The 21087-nt window shown below is 39.5% G+C and overlaps 2 protein-coding genes across 3 annotated transcripts; one reads left to right on the forward strand and one right to left on the reverse strand.

Moving 5' to 3' along the window:
- Positions 1 to 521: 521 nt before the first annotated feature.
- UTP15 (UTP15 small subunit processome component) lies at positions 522 to 11873 on the reverse strand. Of its 2 annotated transcripts, XM_002187140.6 has the most exons (12): positions 11650 to 11873; positions 11214 to 11306; positions 10945 to 11129; positions 9662 to 9840; positions 8751 to 8876; positions 6599 to 6734; positions 5349 to 5433; positions 3535 to 3684; positions 3251 to 3352; positions 2917 to 3050; positions 2356 to 2414; positions 522 to 1843 (listed from the first exon to the last, which is right to left on the reverse strand). In XM_002187140.6, exons 1-12 carry the CDS (start codon positions 11737 to 11739, stop codon positions 1620 to 1622), a joined length of 1563 nt encoding a protein of 520 aa, XP_002187176.1. In that variant the 5' UTR covers positions 11740 to 11873; the 3' UTR covers positions 522 to 1619. The 2 variants fall into 2 exon arrangements, with proteins under 2 accessions (XP_002187176.1, XP_030113355.1); XM_030257495.4 differs by having other exon boundaries at positions 1478 to 1843; positions 10945 to 11306.
- Positions 11874 to 11905: 32 nt separating this feature from the next.
- Positions 11906 to 20889, forward strand: ANKRA2 (ankyrin repeat family A member 2). Its single transcript, XM_032744533.3, has 9 exons — positions 11906 to 12049; positions 12937 to 13325; positions 14880 to 15038; positions 16301 to 16366; positions 17704 to 17801; positions 17961 to 18086; positions 18466 to 18532; positions 18624 to 18704; positions 20075 to 20889. Exons 2-9 carry the CDS (start codon positions 13037 to 13039, stop codon positions 20128 to 20130), a joined length of 942 nt encoding a protein of 313 aa, XP_032600424.3. The 5' UTR covers positions 11906 to 12049; positions 12937 to 13036; the 3' UTR covers positions 20131 to 20889.
- The last annotated feature ends 198 nt before the right edge of the window (positions 20890 to 21087 follow it).

Below are 21087 nucleotides of genomic sequence, written 5' to 3' on the forward strand. Positions count from 1 at the left end.
GTTTTCAAGGATGTGAGGTTAATTATTTAAGGTTAATCCGATATTAACCTTAAATAAAAGACAGTGACACATTAAAATTATACAAACATCAATTACTTTCTGGTAAATAAAAACTGAAAATTGTTGACTGCTGACAGTATTGGACGCATAACTGTAATGGGTTGGTGCTAGCCACAAACCAGCCAGCCACCAAAGTCCCTCACTCACTCCTCTGCAGCTGGACTGGGGAGAGAAAATGTAACAAAGGATTAATGGGTTGAGATACGGAGCGGGAGAGATCACTCATCAAATACCATTGATGGGCAAAACAGGCTCTACTAAAAGATACCAATTGCATTTATTATTAAACTCCACGAACTTCTCCAGTGTGAGTCCATCCCACAGGCAGACAGTCCTCCCCAACCTGCTGCAGCATGGGTCACTCTTCCACGGGTGCAATGCTCCAAGGACAGGCTGCTCCAGCCTGGGAGCAGGGCCTCTCTCTCCGTGTTAGCATTCAGAAACACATAATCACAGAATGATTATATGCAGGTGCTTTTATTGAAGAGCTCTGGATGTCAGGGTACTGACCCAAATCTGACTCCGACATGGGTTCGGGATGAACATGTTTTTATACCCTTATCGTTATATAACTACATATTAATTATTAAACTCATATTCTTCTATTGTATACATTGATCTCATCCAAGCATGGATTCTTGTAATCTGCCCCAAACATCATTTCTCATAATTCCTGTTATGATTGAACAACAATAACATCCAATTAACAAACAATCATCACATTTAACAATCATATCATTTATCACAGTCATTAAATGATTATACATGTGCAGCTTTGCATGATCCAGTAAAGCCTAACATTACCAGGCCCAGCCCTTCTTTCCAACTCCCCTGAATATCCCATGATTTTAGAAACATTTTATCCTTATATTATCATCAATGGGTCTCCCACGGGGTCACAGCCTCCCCCAGACATCCACCTGCTCCAGCATAGGCTCCTCCACGGGCTGCAGCTGGATCTCTGCGTTCCCCATGATCTCCTTGGGCTGCAGGGGCAGGGCTGTCTCCCCATGGGCTGCAGGGGAATCTCAGCATTTGGAACATCTCCTGCCCCTCCTTCTTCACTGACCTCTGTGTCCACACGGTTGTTCTTCTCAAATGTTTTCACTCTACTTTTCTCTGGCCATTACAACTGCACAATAACTTTGTTATCACCATTTCTAGTTGGCTCAGCCTTGGCCAGCAGCATGTCCATCTTTGGAGGCACCATGGATTGGTTCTGCCAAACATGAGGGAAGCTTCTGACAGCTTCTCACAGAAGCCATTCCTGAAGCCCTGCTGCTACCAAAAATAAGGCCATGTAAATCCCCGTGTAAATGTAGGAAGTTATGTATCTCTGAAATAAAATTTGAAAACTAATTTTTTGAAAAATATTGCATGGACAATCTTGAAAATGTCCTCTTTCTCTATCTTCAGTAATCAAGCCTATTCAGCAACACAGTTTAAAAGATAGAACTTCAACATAGAGAGGCTTATTTTGAAAGTCACTATTATAAGAAGTGACCAGAACAGGTCATGTCTTTCAAGTTCACAATTGTGGCAATGTGTTAAGATGGGTGTCAGAAATTCCTGTTTGTTTCGATGATTTCTGTAACACCATTACTTTTGTTCTCTTCTAGACACGTATCTCCTTTCTTAGTAAAAGTAGCAAACAGTGTATCCATCATTCCCAAAACTTCTAGTAGTTCTTCTTGACAGTCAATTTCTTTTCCAATAGCTTGCTGAAGTTTCAAGAACTGTTTATCAACTACTGCTGACTGCCCAACCACAGGCTGATAAATGTCTGTAAATAAAAATATCAGTTAAGAATCCATAGATGTATAAAACCACAAAAATTCCATTAGCTGGTTAGAGATACATTTAAAGATTTTAGCAGAATTCCAACATTCTGAAAAAAATAAGACAACTTGAACTTTGGCTGTTCTGAAAGCAGAGGTTGTATATGTACTTACAGCAGCCAATATGCCAAACTAACAGAAACAAAAGCTTTTATGACCTCAAGTGCTATTTTTACCTCACTAAATAAGAGGAAGCTATTTGTACTATGTAAGCACAGAAGCATGAAATATCAAAGGTATTTAGAGACCATGAGGAGCTTCCTGGAGCCCGCACAAATCAAATCCTGACTATGGTCAAAGGTATCTGGAAATATCTCTTTTTTGGATCATTCTCTTGACACCAAGTCTGCACATATAAACAGAGCCATTAAGGTTTGGTTCCTTAAAAATGTAGCACTTTAAATCTTATTTGCAAGCTAACTATATGGCTTTGAGAATCTTTTCTGTATTATCTTACCAGTGATTATATCGGCAACAGTCACCAGCACAGGAGTAAATCTAGGCTCAATCACACGCCTGCAAAATTAGAAAACATTCCTATTTTACTGGTTTGGCAACTGCACTCCACCACCACCAAGAAGCTTTCTCACACAGGCATACAGACAAATTTTTCTTGATGAAGAGACACCACAGAACAGCAGTCAGGGATGCAAGTCAAAAAACCCCACATATGTGGTATTTACCCTCTTCCTTTCAGGAAGGCAGTGGGGGCTGGAGGAGTGTCAAAAAGCCTCAAGTACATAAAAACACAAATTTCATCAAGAAGACAGAAAATAACAGACTAAGGGTAGAGTGTCTGGCAAAGAAGTAGAATATCTCATCAGCAAACCTATTCTGTGCTAACAGGTAAACTTTCAAACCTATCCCAAAACCTTGGTATCAGAATGCAAAAGACGTGAGATTTCAGGAGTACCAGAGTTCTACCAGTGAAACTATTCTACTGTTGAAACTCTGTTGCCAAGTTATTAGGAAACAGAAGTGCCAAAACAGTCAGAGGGAAGTCATGTTAAAATAATACCTTGCCACAAAGGTAAGCAGGAGATTAACTTGCTTCTCGTCTCGGCCTGCAAGTGCACTTCTCAGTGTTCCTCTGCGATGCAGTTCCTGCATGACTGCAACCGTGACTTCAGGGGTATGAAGCATGATAGGTGGCTGGACATATATAAGAAGAGTTTAGTAGCAAAGCAACATCTTTACACACAACAAAGGGCTGGTATGAGCAAAACCAAAATGGAACCCAACTTAAGACTCCTTTCTAGTTATACGCTAAAATAAAATTAGTATGACATACAGGGAAAATGAACATCAGCGACAGCACAAAACTCTGCAAAGAAGAAAAACCAATGTCTCACCTCCAGTACTGCATCAAGAGCCTTGGAAGACTGAAAGCTCCTCAGCAGCTTATCATATTTTCTCAAAGCACGTTTTACAGGCTTACTGACACAGAAATCTTCCTAGAATTAAAAAAAAAAAGAGTTCAGAGTAAGACAAATACACACAGACTCGCATAATGGATTAGATACATTACCATGAATAATTTTATATATTCCCTCCCTTCCCTTTCTCCAATTTAGCACATTCAAATAAACCAATTCTTCAGAAATGTTTCAGCACATATTTTCTTACCACATCATACCTGTTTTGGCATGTAAGTTCTTCCTTTCACATAGGTTCTATATGCTGGTTGTCTCTTCTTTTGAGAGTCTTCATTCTTTTCTTCTGGTTTTCTGTGTTTAACATTTAGCACTCCATTGGTCATGCCTACAACTAAGGTTTCATCTTCAGGCTAGCACAAAGAAATCACAGAATTAAGACCTAGTGTTTTATTTGCACTCTATCATACACATTTTCATACTTTTCTGCTTCAAGCTAAGGTTCAAATCACAGTATCATAGATGACTTAAGGTGGAAAGCACCTCTTTGAGACAAAATCAAAACACCAGTCATTGGTATATGTAATTTCACTTATATAACAAAGTGGGTATAGATTTCACCCAGAAAAATGGTGGATGCCCCATCCCTTGAAGTGTTCAAGGCCAGACTGGATGGGGCTTTGAGCAACCTGGTCTAGGCTGAAACTAGATGACCTTTAATATCCCTTCTAACCCAAACCATTCTATGATTGTATAATATAATAAAAGCCTACAGAATTATGACAGGCATAGATGGACATCAGCTGGTGAATGACTCATTCAAGGGCATCAGTTGAAGCTTATGAAGATTCAAGTGGAACAACAGAGAGCAATTCTTCACACAAGTATCAGAAATGTGGAACTCCTTGTCCAGAAATCTAGACAAGGTTTCAAGTTTAATCAAGATCAAGGAGAGACTAACAGGCTTATGCAATAGAAATTCACTTAATTACACTGAAACGGCACTTTTATGAGTTCATTTCTCATCTAAAAATGGAATTTGGGAGAGTATCAACACAGTTGCCCTGCATTTAGTTTTCTATATGCATTTCTTTATGGAAGCAGCATCTGCAACCTTTGATTTGACTCAGTAAAGGCATTATAATGTTATCATATGACCATTTAAAATTCAAATGGTTTAATCAACAGAAAACAAGATTATGCTTCAAAAGACGTATTATACACACTCTAGAGATGCTGAACTACAGGTATGGCATAATTTGCAGATGCCACAGGGCCTTAAAAGGCTATGAATTCTTCACTTCAAAAGGAAAAAAAAATTCCAAGTATATTTTGGCTCAGCTCCCTAGGTAATATGATAGGAAATGAAGACTCCCCATTCATAACCTTCCCCTACATTCCAGCAGAGCAGGACAATAGTAAAGTAGCAAAGGTAGTAAAGATCCCTCACAGGCCCATTCACATGTCCTTCAGAGGTTACAAAAGGAGGTACTACATTAAAACAGTATTGCTCAAAACCTGATGCTAGCCTCCAAATTTCTGGCCAGCAGATCACTTATCCACTGGAAATCAAGTGCTTCTGAGGAGTAAGAGTCTCTGCTGTCTGCTTCTAAGACATGCCTTGACAAACAAATTTGTTTATGCTCACAACCTTCTTCTTTCCTCCTCAGACCAACCTGACACCAACTTTTAAAGCAAGTTCACACCCTATTCTGAATTTCTCAATAAATTAACTACTTTTTTTTTTATTGCTGCTTAGTGAAAGGACTCACAGCATTCCTGAAAATCAAAAGGTGAGTACAATCTTCTTAAAGTCAAAAGACCTACCTTCTAAAGTGAATACTGACACTGTCATTCATAAAAACAAGACATTGTACTGATCTAGTCAGGTAACATATTTGAATCTATTATGTTTAAAACCTCTCAGTGTTACTCAGGAGAAACATATTCAACCCTACTTTGCATGTATAGCATTCTTCTGGAACACCCAATAGGCATGAAAGTAACAATTATTTACTTTAGTGACTTAAAAGGCATCAGGAATTCCTTTGTCTAGGAAGACTTCTAATGCACTTACTGACAACGCAAGACTGAGGATGGATGTTGCATAGTTGAAGCTGTGGACCACTCTGTAGGATGTAGTACTGTAAATCTTCACATGCCTACACAGAAGAGTAAAGATAAAAAACTGTTAGTAAAGCTTTACTGCAGTCACTCTACAGGAACTTCATCACTCTCATCTTCCACATATCATTCGAGGAAACTGAGTATTAATACAATGCATTCCTCAGACTACCATTGGGCTTCTAAAGTATTACTCCTGCAGCAGTAAGGTTCTGTCAAAAGGTATCCACAAGTCAAGTCAGGATTGCTCTTACCTCAAAAAAGGTGAAAATGGAGCAAAAATGGAAGAAGAAATTGAAGGCGGTTGTAGTGACTATCTGAATTCAGAAATGCGTCTTAGGAAAACATTAAGACAGCATCTCTTCAAATTTGTTATTAAATTTTAAATACAAGATCTACTAGCAGTACCTGGGAGTAAATCCATATTCTTGTATCCAGCTGCCCCTTAAGGATTTGGTTGGAAGCATGAAATATTTAATGAATGGTAATACAAAATATTATCTTACAAGGACAAAATCTAGAATTATGTAATTGTAAAGCCTGAGGTAGCCGAGGAAATACAGGAGGAAGGAGGAAAACAGATCCACTGTAATTTCAGATCACTTCGTATTTCTAATGTCTCAGAGACAACAACTACCAGAACTCATCAACTGAAACCAAATAAAAAAAGAGAAGAGGTGATGTTCACAAGCACTCCTGAGTACAAGAAGAAAAAGCAAAGTGACACAAAACCCAGGCTTTTAAAAAGTGAATACTAATACACTTTTAGATATTTAAGCTGTATTAAAGTTAAGAATAGTTAACTTCCGAAGACTGGAAAGGTCAGATTAGAGATTTAAAAAACTGAACACTTATTCAGAAGTTTCCCATATGTGAAACTAACCAAGGTAAATCACAATTGTGTGTGCCCAAACAGCACACACAATCCTTATCAATATTCAGATTAGTAAGAGAAAGAGGTTAAGTTGAATCATAGAAGCATAGTACAGTTTGAGCTGGAAGGAACATTTTAAAGTGCATTTAGACCAAGGCCCGTGCAAAAGCAGGGACAACTTCACAGTAGGTACCTTGGCCCCAAAACATACTCTCAAATAAAGCCCAAAAACCACATACACGGTTAACAGTGATGTGAAATAATAATTTCTTTCAAAGAAAAAAAGTCCTAAAGAATGCAAACATAAGGAAGGCACAAAATATACCCACCTGTCAAGGGATCCTGACAATAATCTTTGTCCAGAGCTGTTCAGGCACAAACAAGTCACAGTTTTATGGTGATTTTTAAGTGAAACTAGTAACTGTCCACCTTTTAATACGTCCCAAACTTTGACATATCGACCTCCTGTGAAGAGGAAGCATACAAAACAGTCTTATATATGTACATATTTATACTTCCCTGAAGAAGTTTTCACTGAGTGATGAAGTATTTCCTTCACAGGTACCTTTACCTCCTAACAGTTTCCTGTACCTACTCACCATCCTCTTCCATTCTATAACCTGGCACAAGCCTGCTCTTTTTTTAGGCTATTCCAAATGGACCTGAATGATTCAACCACTTTCCAACCATACTCATTACAAAAAAAAAAAAAAAAAAAAAAAAAAAAAAAAGAGAGAAAAAAAATGTATAAACTATGGGGCTACAGTTACAGTACTGTGGAAGGATGGATTGTGGGAGAATAGAGATAGTGCTGAAGGCAGTCTCACCCCTGAGGAGTTGCCGCTGTACTAATTACCAAAAAGTAGGAATAGGCCTGCCCTTAATAGGGCACAGCTGTGTCCAATAATGATGGGTGTTATAAAAGAGTGGATTAGCTGGTTGAGGAGAGTTGGAGTCAGTTGGCTGTGCTGCTGTGAGGAGCAAGGGTCAGGTGTTCATGTTAGGGACAGTAAGGGTTAGTATGTGCTGCTAGGGACAGAAAGGGTCAGGTGTTCATGTTAGGGACAGTAAGGGTTAGTATGTGCTGCCAGGGACAGAAAGGGTCAGGTGTTCATGTTAGGGACATTAGGGGTTAGTATGTGCTGCCAGGGACAGAAAGGGTCAGGTGTTCATGTTAGGGACATTAGGGGTTAGTATGTGCTGCCAGGGACAGAAAGGGTCAGGTGTTCATGTTAGGGACAGTAAGGGTTAGTATGTGCTGCCAGGGACAGAAAGGGTCAGGTGTTCATGTTAGGGACATTAGGGGTTAGTATGTGCTGCTAGGGACAGAAAGGGTCAGGTGTTCATGTTAGGGACATTAGGGGTTAGTATGTGCTGCCAGGGAGAGAAAGGGTCAGGCGGTCGTGACAGGGACAGGTAGAAGTCAGCTGGACGTGTGGAAGAGAGAGAAAAAGAGTCAGTGTTGTGAGGAGCTGCCCTTGAGAACTCACAAAGAGAAGGTATGAAAGCCTTACAGAAGGTTGATAAACTGACAGTCAGTCAATTGGTGACCTAGTACAGGGATGGATCCCAGTGTTGGAAAGGATGGATAAATATAATTGCCTGGCAAAAGATTCAGCCAGGATGAAAACAATCCCCCCTACTGGCTGGACAATAACCTTACCTACAGATAGGTCCAAAAGTCAAATGGACTGTTCCATCTCACACCCCAGAATGTATGGTTCATCCCACACCTGTAACCCTCCCCTGAAACATCAGGTGTCTGTGACCCCATTGGCCCAAGTCCTGTTCCAGCCCACCTTGAAGCCCCCTGATGAGGGGCCTCTGAGGGGCCAGACCCCCTCATAGAACTTCCCCCACTCTTGAAACTCTCCCCTATCAGATCTTCCACCCTCTCCTAGAGCATCCTCTCTACCCTTTGTCTCTCCCTTCCCCCATCCCCTCAGGCCTTGCCACGTGCTCCGTCTGGCAGCTCCAAGCAAGACCTTTCACCGTCCCTAATAAACCTTATAATCTAAGAGCAGTCTTCAGAGATCTCTTGTCTCCATTCATCGAATCTGTTCTGGAGCACAGCGCTCCCTACATCCCAACACTATACCTCTGATGCAATTGCAACAAGAGACTAAAAAAGCTTGTCAACGTGACAAGAGACAGTCCCATCCTTTCAAAACCTAAGTATGTTAATTCCTTCACTTTAGAAGTGGGCCAATTAGAGTCTGCATTTTGTTATTACAAATTACTTTGGGGGTGAGGGGGAAGTGGAAACTACAAGAATATTGAAATAAAGACAAAAAGGAAAGACCCCTACTTGCACTTGCCAGATTCTTAAAGAAGACATTTGAGAAATCTAACTATTGCATCACTAACCACTTCATTATCAAACTAAAACACCACACAAAAAGCAAGTAGCTGGTAGCTGAAGTATTCCCCAAATGTGTACTACCAAACAGATATTTGGTGTATTTGATTTTAGAGGATTACCTGCAGATACTAGAAGTCCACCAGATGGAAACAGAAGCACACTCTCCACAGGATGGCCGTGTTCTATCGTCATGACACTACTCTTCGTTCGTGCATCAAACAGTTTCACAGTGTGATCATAGGAACCTGCAAACACCAGCATAAATCAGTTTCAAAATTTCAACTAGTCCAGGAATTAAAACAGCTGTGTCCTACCATCTAAAGGAGTTCTTGGCTAATAGCAATAGTTTTAAATCATACATGTAAAATTACCTTGTGATTTACCTTGGTTACTTTACAGCCTTGGGGCAACAAATTTTCTAATTCTAGCCCTAACTACACGTCAGTCTGTAAAAATAATTTGTTTTCATTTCATTTCACTTCCATTAATCAAGTGTATTTATAATAATAAATATCAAGCAACCTGATGAAACCTAGCTTCTTGTGCTTCATGAAAAAAGGAATACTAGGTTTTTTTCACAGTTTTCCACAGATTGATACAAAGCTACTGCTAGGAAAACCAAAAGTAACTGGCTCCAAGTAACTCCACATGACCTCACCTTTTTCAGTCTGACAGTTATGGGCTGTACAGACTAGCGTCCTGCTCCAGAAACTTGGTACTACATTTCAGTCACTACCAGCCAAGGGATACACTCACAGTACTTCCTTTCAAAAGTTCTGTTAACCCTAATAGACTAAGCTATAAAGATGTTAAAACTCAGTTCCTGCAGTTTCCCCTAGAACATCAGTGCCAAGCTTAAAAAGCAAAGAAAAAAAAAAAAAAGGAAACAACAAAGTAGGCATTGCACAGGCAGACTGATCCTTCATGACTAAAAATACAGTAAATATGACCCTACTGTATCAACAACTATCTTTCAGCATTTTTCATCAATTCAACCCAAAAGAAGTATAAATAAAAAATAAAACCAAACCTGTTATGAAGACATCTGCATTTACTTTACTTGCACAGCCACATCTCACATAGTCAGTATGTTCACTGTAAGAGGTGATTTCTGTGGCACTTGGAATATCCCACAAAGTTGATGAATAATCATCACCACCAGAAAATACTCGGTATTTATCGGACAGGAATCCCACTAGATGAACTGGCCTAGAAAACAAAGTCCACAATACCCAGAGTTAAAATATGTTCATGTTTCAGAAAGTTAGAATGTATGAAGAGTTTATTAAAATACTCTAACCTAGAAGTGCAGTGTTTAGTATTAGAACTTACAGAGCCTCACTTTATAACAGCAAATTTCAAGTATGGCTGCTTTGAACTATCTTCTTGTCCTTTAAAATCGCTACTGAAGTCTTCATTATCACCATAATATCCCAACAGATGTCGGCAGAGCACAAAGGTATGCAGTTAATCCAGCCATTAGAATGTAACACCCAATTTGCAAACAGACCTCAAATAGAAACACTCCCAAGGTCATTCTGGGTATTTCCCACTGAAAGGGGGATTCTTGTTCTATGTAGATAAAATATGCATTGATTTTTCATAGTACAGAAGCCTGTTGAAGCATTACCACTGTCTTCTCCTCACTGACACATCCAAACTCCTAACTTCTTCCTCACCCCATGCTACCATTATGCACTTTTTCAGTTTTGTTTCTGGAGCTTTTTAAGGAATTCCTGCTTTTCCTGGCGTATTTCTTCTTTGTTTTTGTTTAGACGTATTTTAGAAGTCTTCTCCTACCATCATCAAAAATGTGCTTATCAATGCAACGATCTCAAAAGATTGTATCTACACACCATATTAAGAGACACCTATGTGAAAGAGAAAATGTATTTACTCTTCTACATACTTGATTCATATTTAGAGGTTTTTTTAAAACTCACTCCCATTTCAAATTTAACTTAAATCTACTTTCCAGTAAGATCTACATGAGACAGTCGTAAGCAACGTAAATCAGTTTTACTCATATTTTCAGTCATGTGTGAAGTAAACATACGACTGTAATTCAACATAAATACTGTATATGGCTGAGGTACTTGAATGGGTTGCCCAGAGAAGATGAGGATGCCCCTTCCCTGTCAGTGTTCAGGGCTAGGCTGGATGGGGCTCTGAGCAACCTGGTCTAGCACCAGGTGTTCCTGCCTTATGGCACGGGGCTTGGAACAAGACAACCTTTAAGGTGAAACCATCCAGTCTGTGATGAGTCTGTGGTGTGCAAATACACACGAACAAAACAAACCAATTCTGCCTTACTTGGTGCGACCCTTGAACTGCCTCAGCGCTGCTTTGCCGCTGACGTCGAAGAGGGAGATGGTGCCCTCCTCGCTGCCCGCGACCAACAGGCGCCCGTCGTCTCTGTAGGTGGCACAGTACGCCGCGTGCAAGAAGCGAGAGAACGTCCTGATGGGCTCCTGGGAGTAACGCCCGTAGATGTGGATCTGGCAAAACAAGAGGGCATTACATCTTCCGGTGTGACACTGGCTGAAGAACAGCAGCACAGAAGCCTCAAAAAGGCCACTTACCCTCGAGGATGCTGTGACAGCGTAGTTGTACGGCGGGACTGGGGAGAAGTCAATTTTACTTACTGCACCGAATTCCTTCATCTGAACAGGTGTCTAAAACAGTTGCAATAAAGACCATTGAATACACATAAGCACACCATCAAGCACGAAAACAGCAAAATAAAAGCTATTTTTCCTACAAAGATCTCAAGACTCCATTGGAATCAAAACGGTTTTTAGGTACAATGACAGTGAGTTTCACTTCTGACAGGCTACTCCTACAGGCTGCTCTTTTAATTTTTTCCAATCCAGGCATTACATCTTACCCGTTAATTATGTGTTCTGAGCTTAAAAACTAATTTATACGTGTTTAAAAAAAAAAATAATAATTGCCTGAAAGTAGTAAAAGCAGGCATTGTGGGGCAGTAACTGCGCCTGCTGGGCCGTTTCCCCCTACCTTGTATCCCCGCCAGTAGAGCGTGTCCTGCGTGATCTTCTCCCCGAGCTTGGGGCACGCCGGGACCACCACGGGCTTGTAGGCGGCCATGGCGGAGGGGCGCGGGCCGGCCGGGGGTGCTGCGGGAGAAGCTCGGGGGAGCAGCTCGGGCAGCGCCGGCGGGCTCCGGCACACGGACACGAGGCGAGATGGCGGCGGCGGCACCGGCTGCCGTCATCAGAGCGCGGCCGGCGGCGGGGCCGCACTTCCGGCGGAGCGGCGGAGCGGCCTCGCCTCACGGAGCGGCTCCCGGGAGCGGCGGAGCGGCCTCGCCTCACGGCCTCCCCTCACGAAGCGGCTCCCGGGAGCGGCGGCGCGCAGCTTCTCACGGACTTCCCGCGGTACCGTGAGCAAGCTACGGGTAATCTGGGGCTGCCTTTGTCCGTTAAAAGGGATTTGGTTTTTTCTTTCTTACGTGTGTGATAGAAGCAGTTTATTTTACTCAGGTTGTAACAATCGCTTTAATTTTTCCCTCAAGTCTAATGTTTCTGAGAAATAAGGTCATATTGTTCTTAGCTTATTCTTAGCTTGGTATAAATCTGGTTGTCGTGTGGGGTTTTTTGTTGCAACTAGGCAAATATTCTGAAGCATCATTTCACATGGAGGATACTCGGATACTCCTGTTGGCTTAATAATGCAGTTTGGTTTAAACATCCAGGTGCTGTTGCATATGTATATATCCTTCATGGTTATGCATACATTTATTTAAAACAAAAAACTCTGTCATGCACTCTGTTTAAAACAAGAAACTTTGTTTGCTGTATGTCAACTGTTTCCTTTAATCCCTATGGCATCTTCGAGTCTGAGCAAGGCCTGAAGAAATTAGTTTCTTCTGATAAGAAGCCATAAATTCCTCTCCTTTGGAAGATTTAGGTGTTCCTGGAAGCAAGTATCTCATTCCTAAAAAAAAACCGCCCCCCACATATATAGTCTCTATTTTAGCATTATGTTGGAACTTAAAACTATATTTAACACACTACGTAAGAGAATTAATACAGCATAACTTTCTAACATTACATATATAATATTCATTGTAATGTTTGCGAAAAGCCAATCATAAAATATGCATTTTTCACAGGTGCTGAAGCATAAATGGAGGTTTTGGTCACTAACTTGGTGACAACAACAAGATTGCTGTTTCACTGGTGTTTTAGCTGAGAAAACTAAATGGCATGAGCTTAAATAAAGTTTGATTTTTAAATGCATTGTTTTAGCAGAATGTTCTTAACCAGTGTTATGTCTGTTCAGTTGCAGTTTGTCCAGAAAATTTGGCTTGGCTGACCAGAATTGCATCTGGCTGGAAACAATGAAGCATCTTTTTGCGTGATGCTTTTACAGGGCTGCTATCATGGCATCTTCAACAAACTTAGATGCCGGGGCCCAGTTAATTGTGGAAGAATGTACCACCAGCTACAGCCTCCCACCCATGCCAGACATTAAAGTGGAGCATCAGCTTGACACCAGCACAGAGGAAGGCCCAGCTCAGAGTGTCACCATGGGGATGAAATTCATTTTGCCCAATAGATTTGATATGAATGTCTGCTCACGATTTGTGAAGTCTTTGAATGAGGAAGACAGTAAAAATATTCAAGATCAAGTCAACTCTGACCTTGAAGTTGCATCTGTCTTATTTAAAGGTTGAATTGATGGTACAAAATATTATCTGTGTACTGTGTCATCATGGTACTATGTTTTGTAAAAAAGAGCTTCTGCATTGTATGTGTATTGGTCAGTTTTCTAAGATGTGTTCCTCTAACATTTTTGTTATATGCTTAATAGATAATTAATATAAAAGATTTCTCCAAGATTAATTTTTATACTGCATTTTAGATATTTATATTAACTGAAAAATCAGAGGCACAAAAAGTCTTTTAAGCTTATGCTAATTAGGAAAACGAGCTGCTTCTGTATGGTACGTATGCTTCTTTACAAAACACTACTATGAACCCTTCAGTAACTTTCAGCAACATGTTGTATCTTTTCATGAGGGTGATGAATGATAACACAGGCCACACGTGTTTTGTCACTGTGGCTGTACAAAGCCTCTGGTCCTAGCGATGGGCTTGCCACTGTAGCTTCACACTCAAAAGCAAATGCTGCTCCAGGGCTGGATCACTGCAGCTAATCCCACCACTGCTGGTGTGGGATTGATCCATGTTTTTTCACAACTAAGGATATTGACCAAATTAGGACTTCTATTTACTTCCTCTTAACAATTGTGGTTTCTAGCACTTGCTGTCATATTTCAGACCTTTGGTGGTGTATCTTTTCATGAAGTCAGTGTCACTGATTTCCTGTAACAAATGCAAGCACAGGCCTCCTCTGAATTTCAGTGGTTTCACTGACTTGTGTTGTTTGGCTGCAGTTCAGCTACTGTAGTTTTCAAACATTTTTGATTCTGCCCCAAGTGCTCACTAGCAGAGCTGCAGGTCTGGGTGGCAGATTTACACCCATCAGCAATAGGGTAGCTTTTCTTAGGTAACATTTGTAAGTCCCTTAGAAGTAGTGCTGCAAATCCAGGCATCACAGGTCAAAATCTGTGGTAATCTTAATTCAATACATTCTGTGGCAATTTTAATTCAATGATTGGCACACAAAACATAATTTTGTTTCTTGTTATACTCTACTTTTTTTAATTAGTCTCCCTGAATTTGTGGTTGCATTTATGATCACAAAGTTCTCTATGGCGTTAATTCAGTTGTGTGTTAATTAGCTTCTAGTCATTAATTACTGATGCACTCTGGTGTCAAATCAATTAAGCCAATATGGAGTTTAATCCTTCAATATGTCTTTTAAGTATGAGAGCATGTCTGACCAGAGCTGCATCATGTTATTGCCTTGGAGAATGTTTATAAGAAGATGACAAGTTAAGTAGAGCCTTCTTACATAATAATCCATGCCAGGCATGTTGAAAAATCTAGACAAAGGCTTACCTCATTTAGATACTAACTTATCTATGGGTGACGTGCCATACTGAACGTGTAAAGTAGCATAATTGTTTTATGCTAGAAATTAATGCAGCCCTTTATTCAGCTTTCACAATACACAGTAGGAAAAGCACATGTCATAAAGCTTTCTTAACATGGATTTTAAAGGTTTTGTGATACTGGTGCTTTGCAGTTTGAAGTAGAATCTGTGGCTTGTTTTTAATGCTCTTAGTACTGAAATCCTCTGTTTTTTGTTAATTGTAGCTGAATGCAACAGCCACGCTTCTCCTTCCCCTGGTATCCAAGTAAGACATGTTTATACTCCATCAACTACTAAGCATTTCTCACCAATAAAACAATCAACTACACTAACTAACAAACACAGGGGAAATGAAGTCTCTACAACACCTCTGCTTGTAAACTGTAAGTACCTTTCTGCTTTTATATTAATAATTATTTTGTGAACTCTATGTTGGATGCTTGACAAATTGTGCAGTTTTTTCTTTGGTATTGCAATGAACCTAAAGGTAGGAAAAAAACACTGAGATAGTCTTGTCTATTTTCACATGGGTCCAACCATAAATTAGGCATCCAGCTGATGTATGGAATTGATGACTGAAGTTTATTTTCCTGAAGGAAAAAAAAAAAAACCCAGAAAAACCCTTGCCAATACATTTTAAATTTTAAAAATTAGATTCTAAGTTGTAAGTTGATGTACTTCATGCCCATGTTTTGAGAGCTTGTGCATCTTAAAATTAGGTGATTGATAAATGCTGCAGGATACTTAAGATGTAATGTAAGTATACAATACTGCAAATGTCATGATTGTCACAGATCTTGAAAAATCAAGGAAGCATTATTTCTGGTGGGATTTCTTTTCTGAATTGTCAAGCACTGCAGTGTAAGCCACTGAACAAAATATACCATCTTTCTGAGATGAAACTCAGCTTTAATGTAGTAACTTGGAGGAGGACAGTGAACATTTACAGTTAATGTAATCATTAGCTAATTTTGTTACTACATCATGTGGACAATTTATTACATTTACCCTCTTGATTACATTTCAGGCCTGCTCCAAGTTGCAGTTATCAAAACCATGCAGCCATGCAGTTTTCTGTGGGATTGGAGGTTTTTTCTTCATAATCTCTGAAATAACAAAAAAATCTAACAGTCTTTGTTTTGCCCTTGATATATCAAGTTGTGTGTAGTTTTGTAATGTCTGATCCATTCCACATTGTGGTGAGTGAGAGTCACACTAGAGGCTTTCTTTGTTGACTAGTAGGACAGGTCTTCTGATGATTCAAGTGTGATTTTTAAATTAAACATACTTAATGTATCAAAATTTGTTTATTTTCATTTAATAAATGGGTCTTAAAGTAATCTTGGGTTGCTGACCAAACAGCAGTGAAGAGAACAGGTTATTTTGTAAAGAGTCAGTGTAGGAAGTATCCTTGTTTTCAAGAATGACTGTTGCATTGGTTTAAAAATCACCTAAACCTATGAAACTCTACAGAAAATTTTCAGTGTTTAATTGTGATTTAAATTCATAGCATAAAGTGAAATCATCTATACTCTCAATTCCAAGTCTGTACTGCTGAAGCCAGTGGACATGTTATGCTCAGCTCTAAATAGAGCATAATGAAAACTGGTGTATGTAACACATGCTTTTGCTTCCTTTTTTGCAGCTTTATCAGTTCATCAGCTGGCTGCTCAGGGAGAAATGTTATATCTGGCCACACGTATTGAACAAGGTGAGACAGAAGGAGGTTAAATGCCTTCTTTTTTACTTTGGACCATTTATATGCTGTTGTGTTTGACCTGTACACCAAAGCTGTAAAGTCCTCAATTCTGTTACAAATTGTAGGACATTTGATGTATCTATTCTTTGCAGATGTGTACTGTTGTTTTGTACCGATCTATTACTCACTCACTGTATCATTTGCATTTTAAATTAAAACATTAAGGTTAGTACCAGTAGGTAAATCCCTTCCTCTCCGTGTTCTCTAGCTATATGGGTAATCCATGGTACTAAGAAAGGAATATGTTAGTTCTGTCACAGCAATTTATTTCATTTTATTTTTACTTTATCATTTAAAACATACTTTGTTAATGGTGGCTCTCCAATTCTATTTAATCAATCAGCAGAAAGACCTGAATGTTGCTAATGTAAGCCATGGCTCACACCTGCAGTCTAGTAGTAATACACATTCTGAATAGTGTGGCATTTGTGTGTCCATAGTACATATACAAAATTTCAGCTCTCCCTAACATATTTATGAATTTAGTAACATTAATAGTGTATTCTTACTGATGTAATAGTACTCACCCATGCTTTCAGTGCATCCTTGTTGAAATGGTTACTGGAAAACTGGTAATAAGTCACTGAGTCTAAATACTTTGTAATGAGCCATGTATATGAAAAACAAATCAATTCTGGAGTGTTGGTAGCAGTTAAAAAAGCTTATTTTGGTGCTATGATAAGCATGGGATTTATAAAGTACTTAGATGTAAAAAAAAACAGCTGAAATATTTGTCAACCAGTTGTTAAAAGAAGTTATTTTCTTCTTCCAACTGCATTTATTGTAGGTCTTAATTATTTTTACAGACCACCTTATTGATTACCCAAATTTCATTGGGAATGGAATTGTTTTATCTGTATTGCTGTACAAGTTCATTCTTTACAAAATTGTGTGGCTCACTCTATTGAAAAAAAAACAGTCTACAGTATAATACAAGATGTACCTCTTTATTTTTCAAACATCCTTTATCTTCTTTACAAAGGTGAAGCCCAGATTACAGGCAACTTGTAATTTTCTGAGTAAAAACAGAGTTTGATTTATAGAGTTTAAAAGCTGAAATTTTAAATTATTAAACTAAAGGCTGAAATTTTTCTTTGGTCAGTTGGATGTGTTTTTCTTTCTTGGACAGAGATACTACCACCACCACTGGGACAGAATTTTGTTTTTAAAATAGAGAATGACAGGTCACACTGGTTCGTGGTGAATAAATGTTACCATCAACACATTTCACCAGCTGATACAGTGCAGTGAAAGAAGTATTACTAAGTTACATATTTTTCTCTGAACAGAAAATTTAATCAATCATAAGGATGAAGAAGGATTTACCCCTCTGATGTGGGCTGCAGCTCATGGGCAGATAGCAGTAGTGGAATTTCTCCTCCAGAATGTAAGGAAAAAATCACAATTGATTTTGAATTCATTTACTCTTTAGTTTGTTTTGCATTCCTAAGTTTGTCAATGCTGCTACAAGCTTAACAATGTTAAAGTTAAGGTCTATGTAAAACCTCTAATTGGCTTATTTTTTTTAATTGCTACTTTATTACAGGGTGCAGATCCTCAGATTCTGGGGAAGGGGCGAGAAAGTGCTCTCTCGCTGGCCTGCAGTAAAGGATACACTGATATTGTCAAAATGCTGCTCGACTGTGGAGTTGATGTCAATGAGTATGACTGGGTAAGATTCTAGCTTAAATTTAGTCACAGAGTGCTCTGGTCAGAAAATTGAAGCAGGACATACCACTGGCCTGAGTTTAAAAATTGTTCTGCCTCTTCTAAAATACCTGAGAGTTTCAAAACTTGCATAGGATAGAAGTTGATGGTACTAGTTCTACCTTCGTGGTAGAAAGCAAATGAGAGTAATGGTGACTTCTTGTAGAAGTGTGATCTTAGCATTTGAACAATATACAAAAATGATGGAAGCTGTGAAGATCTAAAACTGAATCTCATTTTTAAAAAACTTATAAAGTCTCTTACTTGTACATGGAAGCATATTCTAATTACAGTTGCGGACTGCTTGATCATCAAGTGTCTGAGGCATTTCTCCGCTTTTGCAGAATGGAGGGACACCCTTGCTATATGCAGTACATGGGAACCATGTGAAATGTGTAAAAATTCTTCTGGGTAAGCAGACTGACCAAACCAAATGATCATTAATAATGTATAATCAGTTCTCATTGTCAGAAATACAAGATTCTATCCCTGTTTTACATAGAAAGTGGTGCTGATCCAACTATTGAAACAGATGCTGGCTATAATTCCATGGATTTGGCTGTAGCCTTGGGCTATCGGAGTGGTGAGTATTGCAAATGTAAACCCTTTGAAAAAAATATTAATTTTGCAGCTCCTCATCTGTGTAGCTGCTGGAGTGGCCTAGTAGAGGTTTTGCAGCTCTTAACATGTTACCTGTCCTACAAGTCTTAATATCCTAAATGCATCAGGCCAAAATGGGTAGGAGCTTCCACTCTTCTTTCAGAAAGTCAGGTACTTAGTAAGAAAATGTCCCTGACCTGGCTCTGTATCACTGGACACAAATAATGGTGTATAGGGCTGATGCAGCCATGACTCAGATAAGGCCTGAACCTGTCACCCTACTTGACTGGCATGATGTTACGTAGTTTCCGAAACGTGGTTCACTCAGATCAGCTCTAGCTCTTGTTTGTCTTGGAGGCACGCAGTAATCAGTGAATTATACTATCTGGCTTGCTTATGGAAACCAGAAGCAAAGAAAAGCAAAAAACCAACAACGTTTTTTCCCTCATTGCTGATGTCATTTTGAAAGCTGTGAAATGTCTGCCATTACAGAAATGAATGGAATCAAAAAGTAAGCCCAGCAATCTATGTGTAGCTTCTCCAAGTACAGCCTTGTACTTATGAATGAGCCAGTGTCATGGTTTAACCAGAAGAGCTGAGCCCCATCATGCTCGGTTTATGTGGTTCTTTGGGAAGACAAATGGCATCACCACAAATGTCCCCTCCTTTCCTTCTTCTTTCCCCCACTTTATACACTGAGCTTGGTGCCACATGGTCTGGAGTATCCCTTTGCTCAGCTGGGGTCACCTGTCCTGGCTCTGTCTCCTCCCAACCTGCCAAGCACCCCCACTCCCCTCCCCAGTGTGGCAATACCAAAAGCAGAAAAGGCCTTGGCTCTGTGCAAGCTCTGCTCAGCAATAACAAAAACATCTCTATATTATCAATCCTGAGTTCCGCACAAATCCAAAACACAGCCCCACAGCAGCCACTGAGAAGAAAATTAACCCTACCCCAGCTGAAACCAGTACAGCACAACTTCACAGGCCTTTGCATAGAAGACTGCTTTAAGAGCTCAATCTCCCAAGTGTTTCAGAGAACTTTCTCATAAAGGTTTTCGCCTATTTTCTCTTTGTAGGCTAAGAATTTCCTTTTCATGTGCTATCAGTCTATTCAAACCAAAAAAACTGATGATGACCCCCAAAAACATTGTTTGCCTGTCTGGGTGTATTGTTTTTCATTATATAAGGCTTTTATTTTCTGAAGGAATGCTGATTTAGTCACAAGAGTTAATTTATACATGTCTGGTTTTTATTAAATGATTGAACAGACAAGCAGATATCTACTAGAATAAACAGCGTGACTCTGAAAATACAGAAAAAATAAATACTAACCTCATATCTTTCTCTGCTTTAGTTCAGCAGGTTATTGAGTCTCATTTATTAAAGCTACTTCAAAATATCAAGGAATAGTGGTTGGCTCTTCTGCAGGTGTCACATCTTGGCTTGGAGATTTGAACTGCTGTTTGCCTCTAATCGGTAACAAGACTTGGTTGTTTTGTAAATTTACCTCAGTGCAGCTATTTGCTGGGTTGAGTTAAGCTTTTTTGTGTTCTTCCTCTTCTTTCACTGTTGTTAATACAAATGTGCAATGTCATCCTTTTCTTAAATACATTTTATATCATTTTAGAAGAGTCAGTTGTCATGCATTAAATACTTTGTAAATAAACACAGTTTTGACCATCTAAATATTTACACTGAGTGCAGTGGGTGCCACTATGCCAAGTGTCCTTCATCATCACATCATTGATACCTATTTACAGGAAGAAATATGTTTAGATATGTAGGGATACCACCACAAAATATGTTGTTAATAATATGTATTGATATGTACTGTTAATAATACCAAAATATGCACTGTGTGTGAAGCTTTTGAGACCCCCAGTTAATATTTATTCTGGCTGGAGCCAGAACAGGGTTCATTTTTGCAGTAGTGAGGAGGGGGCTAGGACCAAGAGCTGTATAACCGTATCTCGTTGGTAAGAGGAGTCAGTCCCTTCCAGGGAGAAGGAGTTCCTTCCAGTCAGGGTGGACTGGTTGCAGTGGGGTCGGTGGAGCTCTGCAGTAAGAATTTTTGCATGTGAATCCTTCTCTCTTTTGTACATTGTTGTGGTTAATGTTTGTTTTCTTACCTCATTGCTGTGTCCAGTAAATTTTTCTTTCTTATCTCAACCTGTGATCTTTACCTTTTTTGCTTCGAATTTCCCTTTCCATCTCACCCCAGGGAAAGAAGAGAGGGAGTGGGCGAGCAAGCAAGTGGCAAAGAAAGTGGCAGTGTGTTTGAAGCATGTCAGTGGGAGCACGAAACTGGGCAGTGCCATTCATAAGCCACAGCAGTTTTGTTTGGCACCCACTATGGGGCCGGAAGGA

Source organism: Taeniopygia guttata, chromosome Z (genome assembly GCF_048771995.1).
Source record: "Taeniopygia guttata chromosome Z, bTaeGut7.mat, whole genome shotgun sequence".
NCBI lineage: Eukaryota > Metazoa > Chordata > Aves > Passeriformes > Estrildidae > Taeniopygia > Taeniopygia guttata.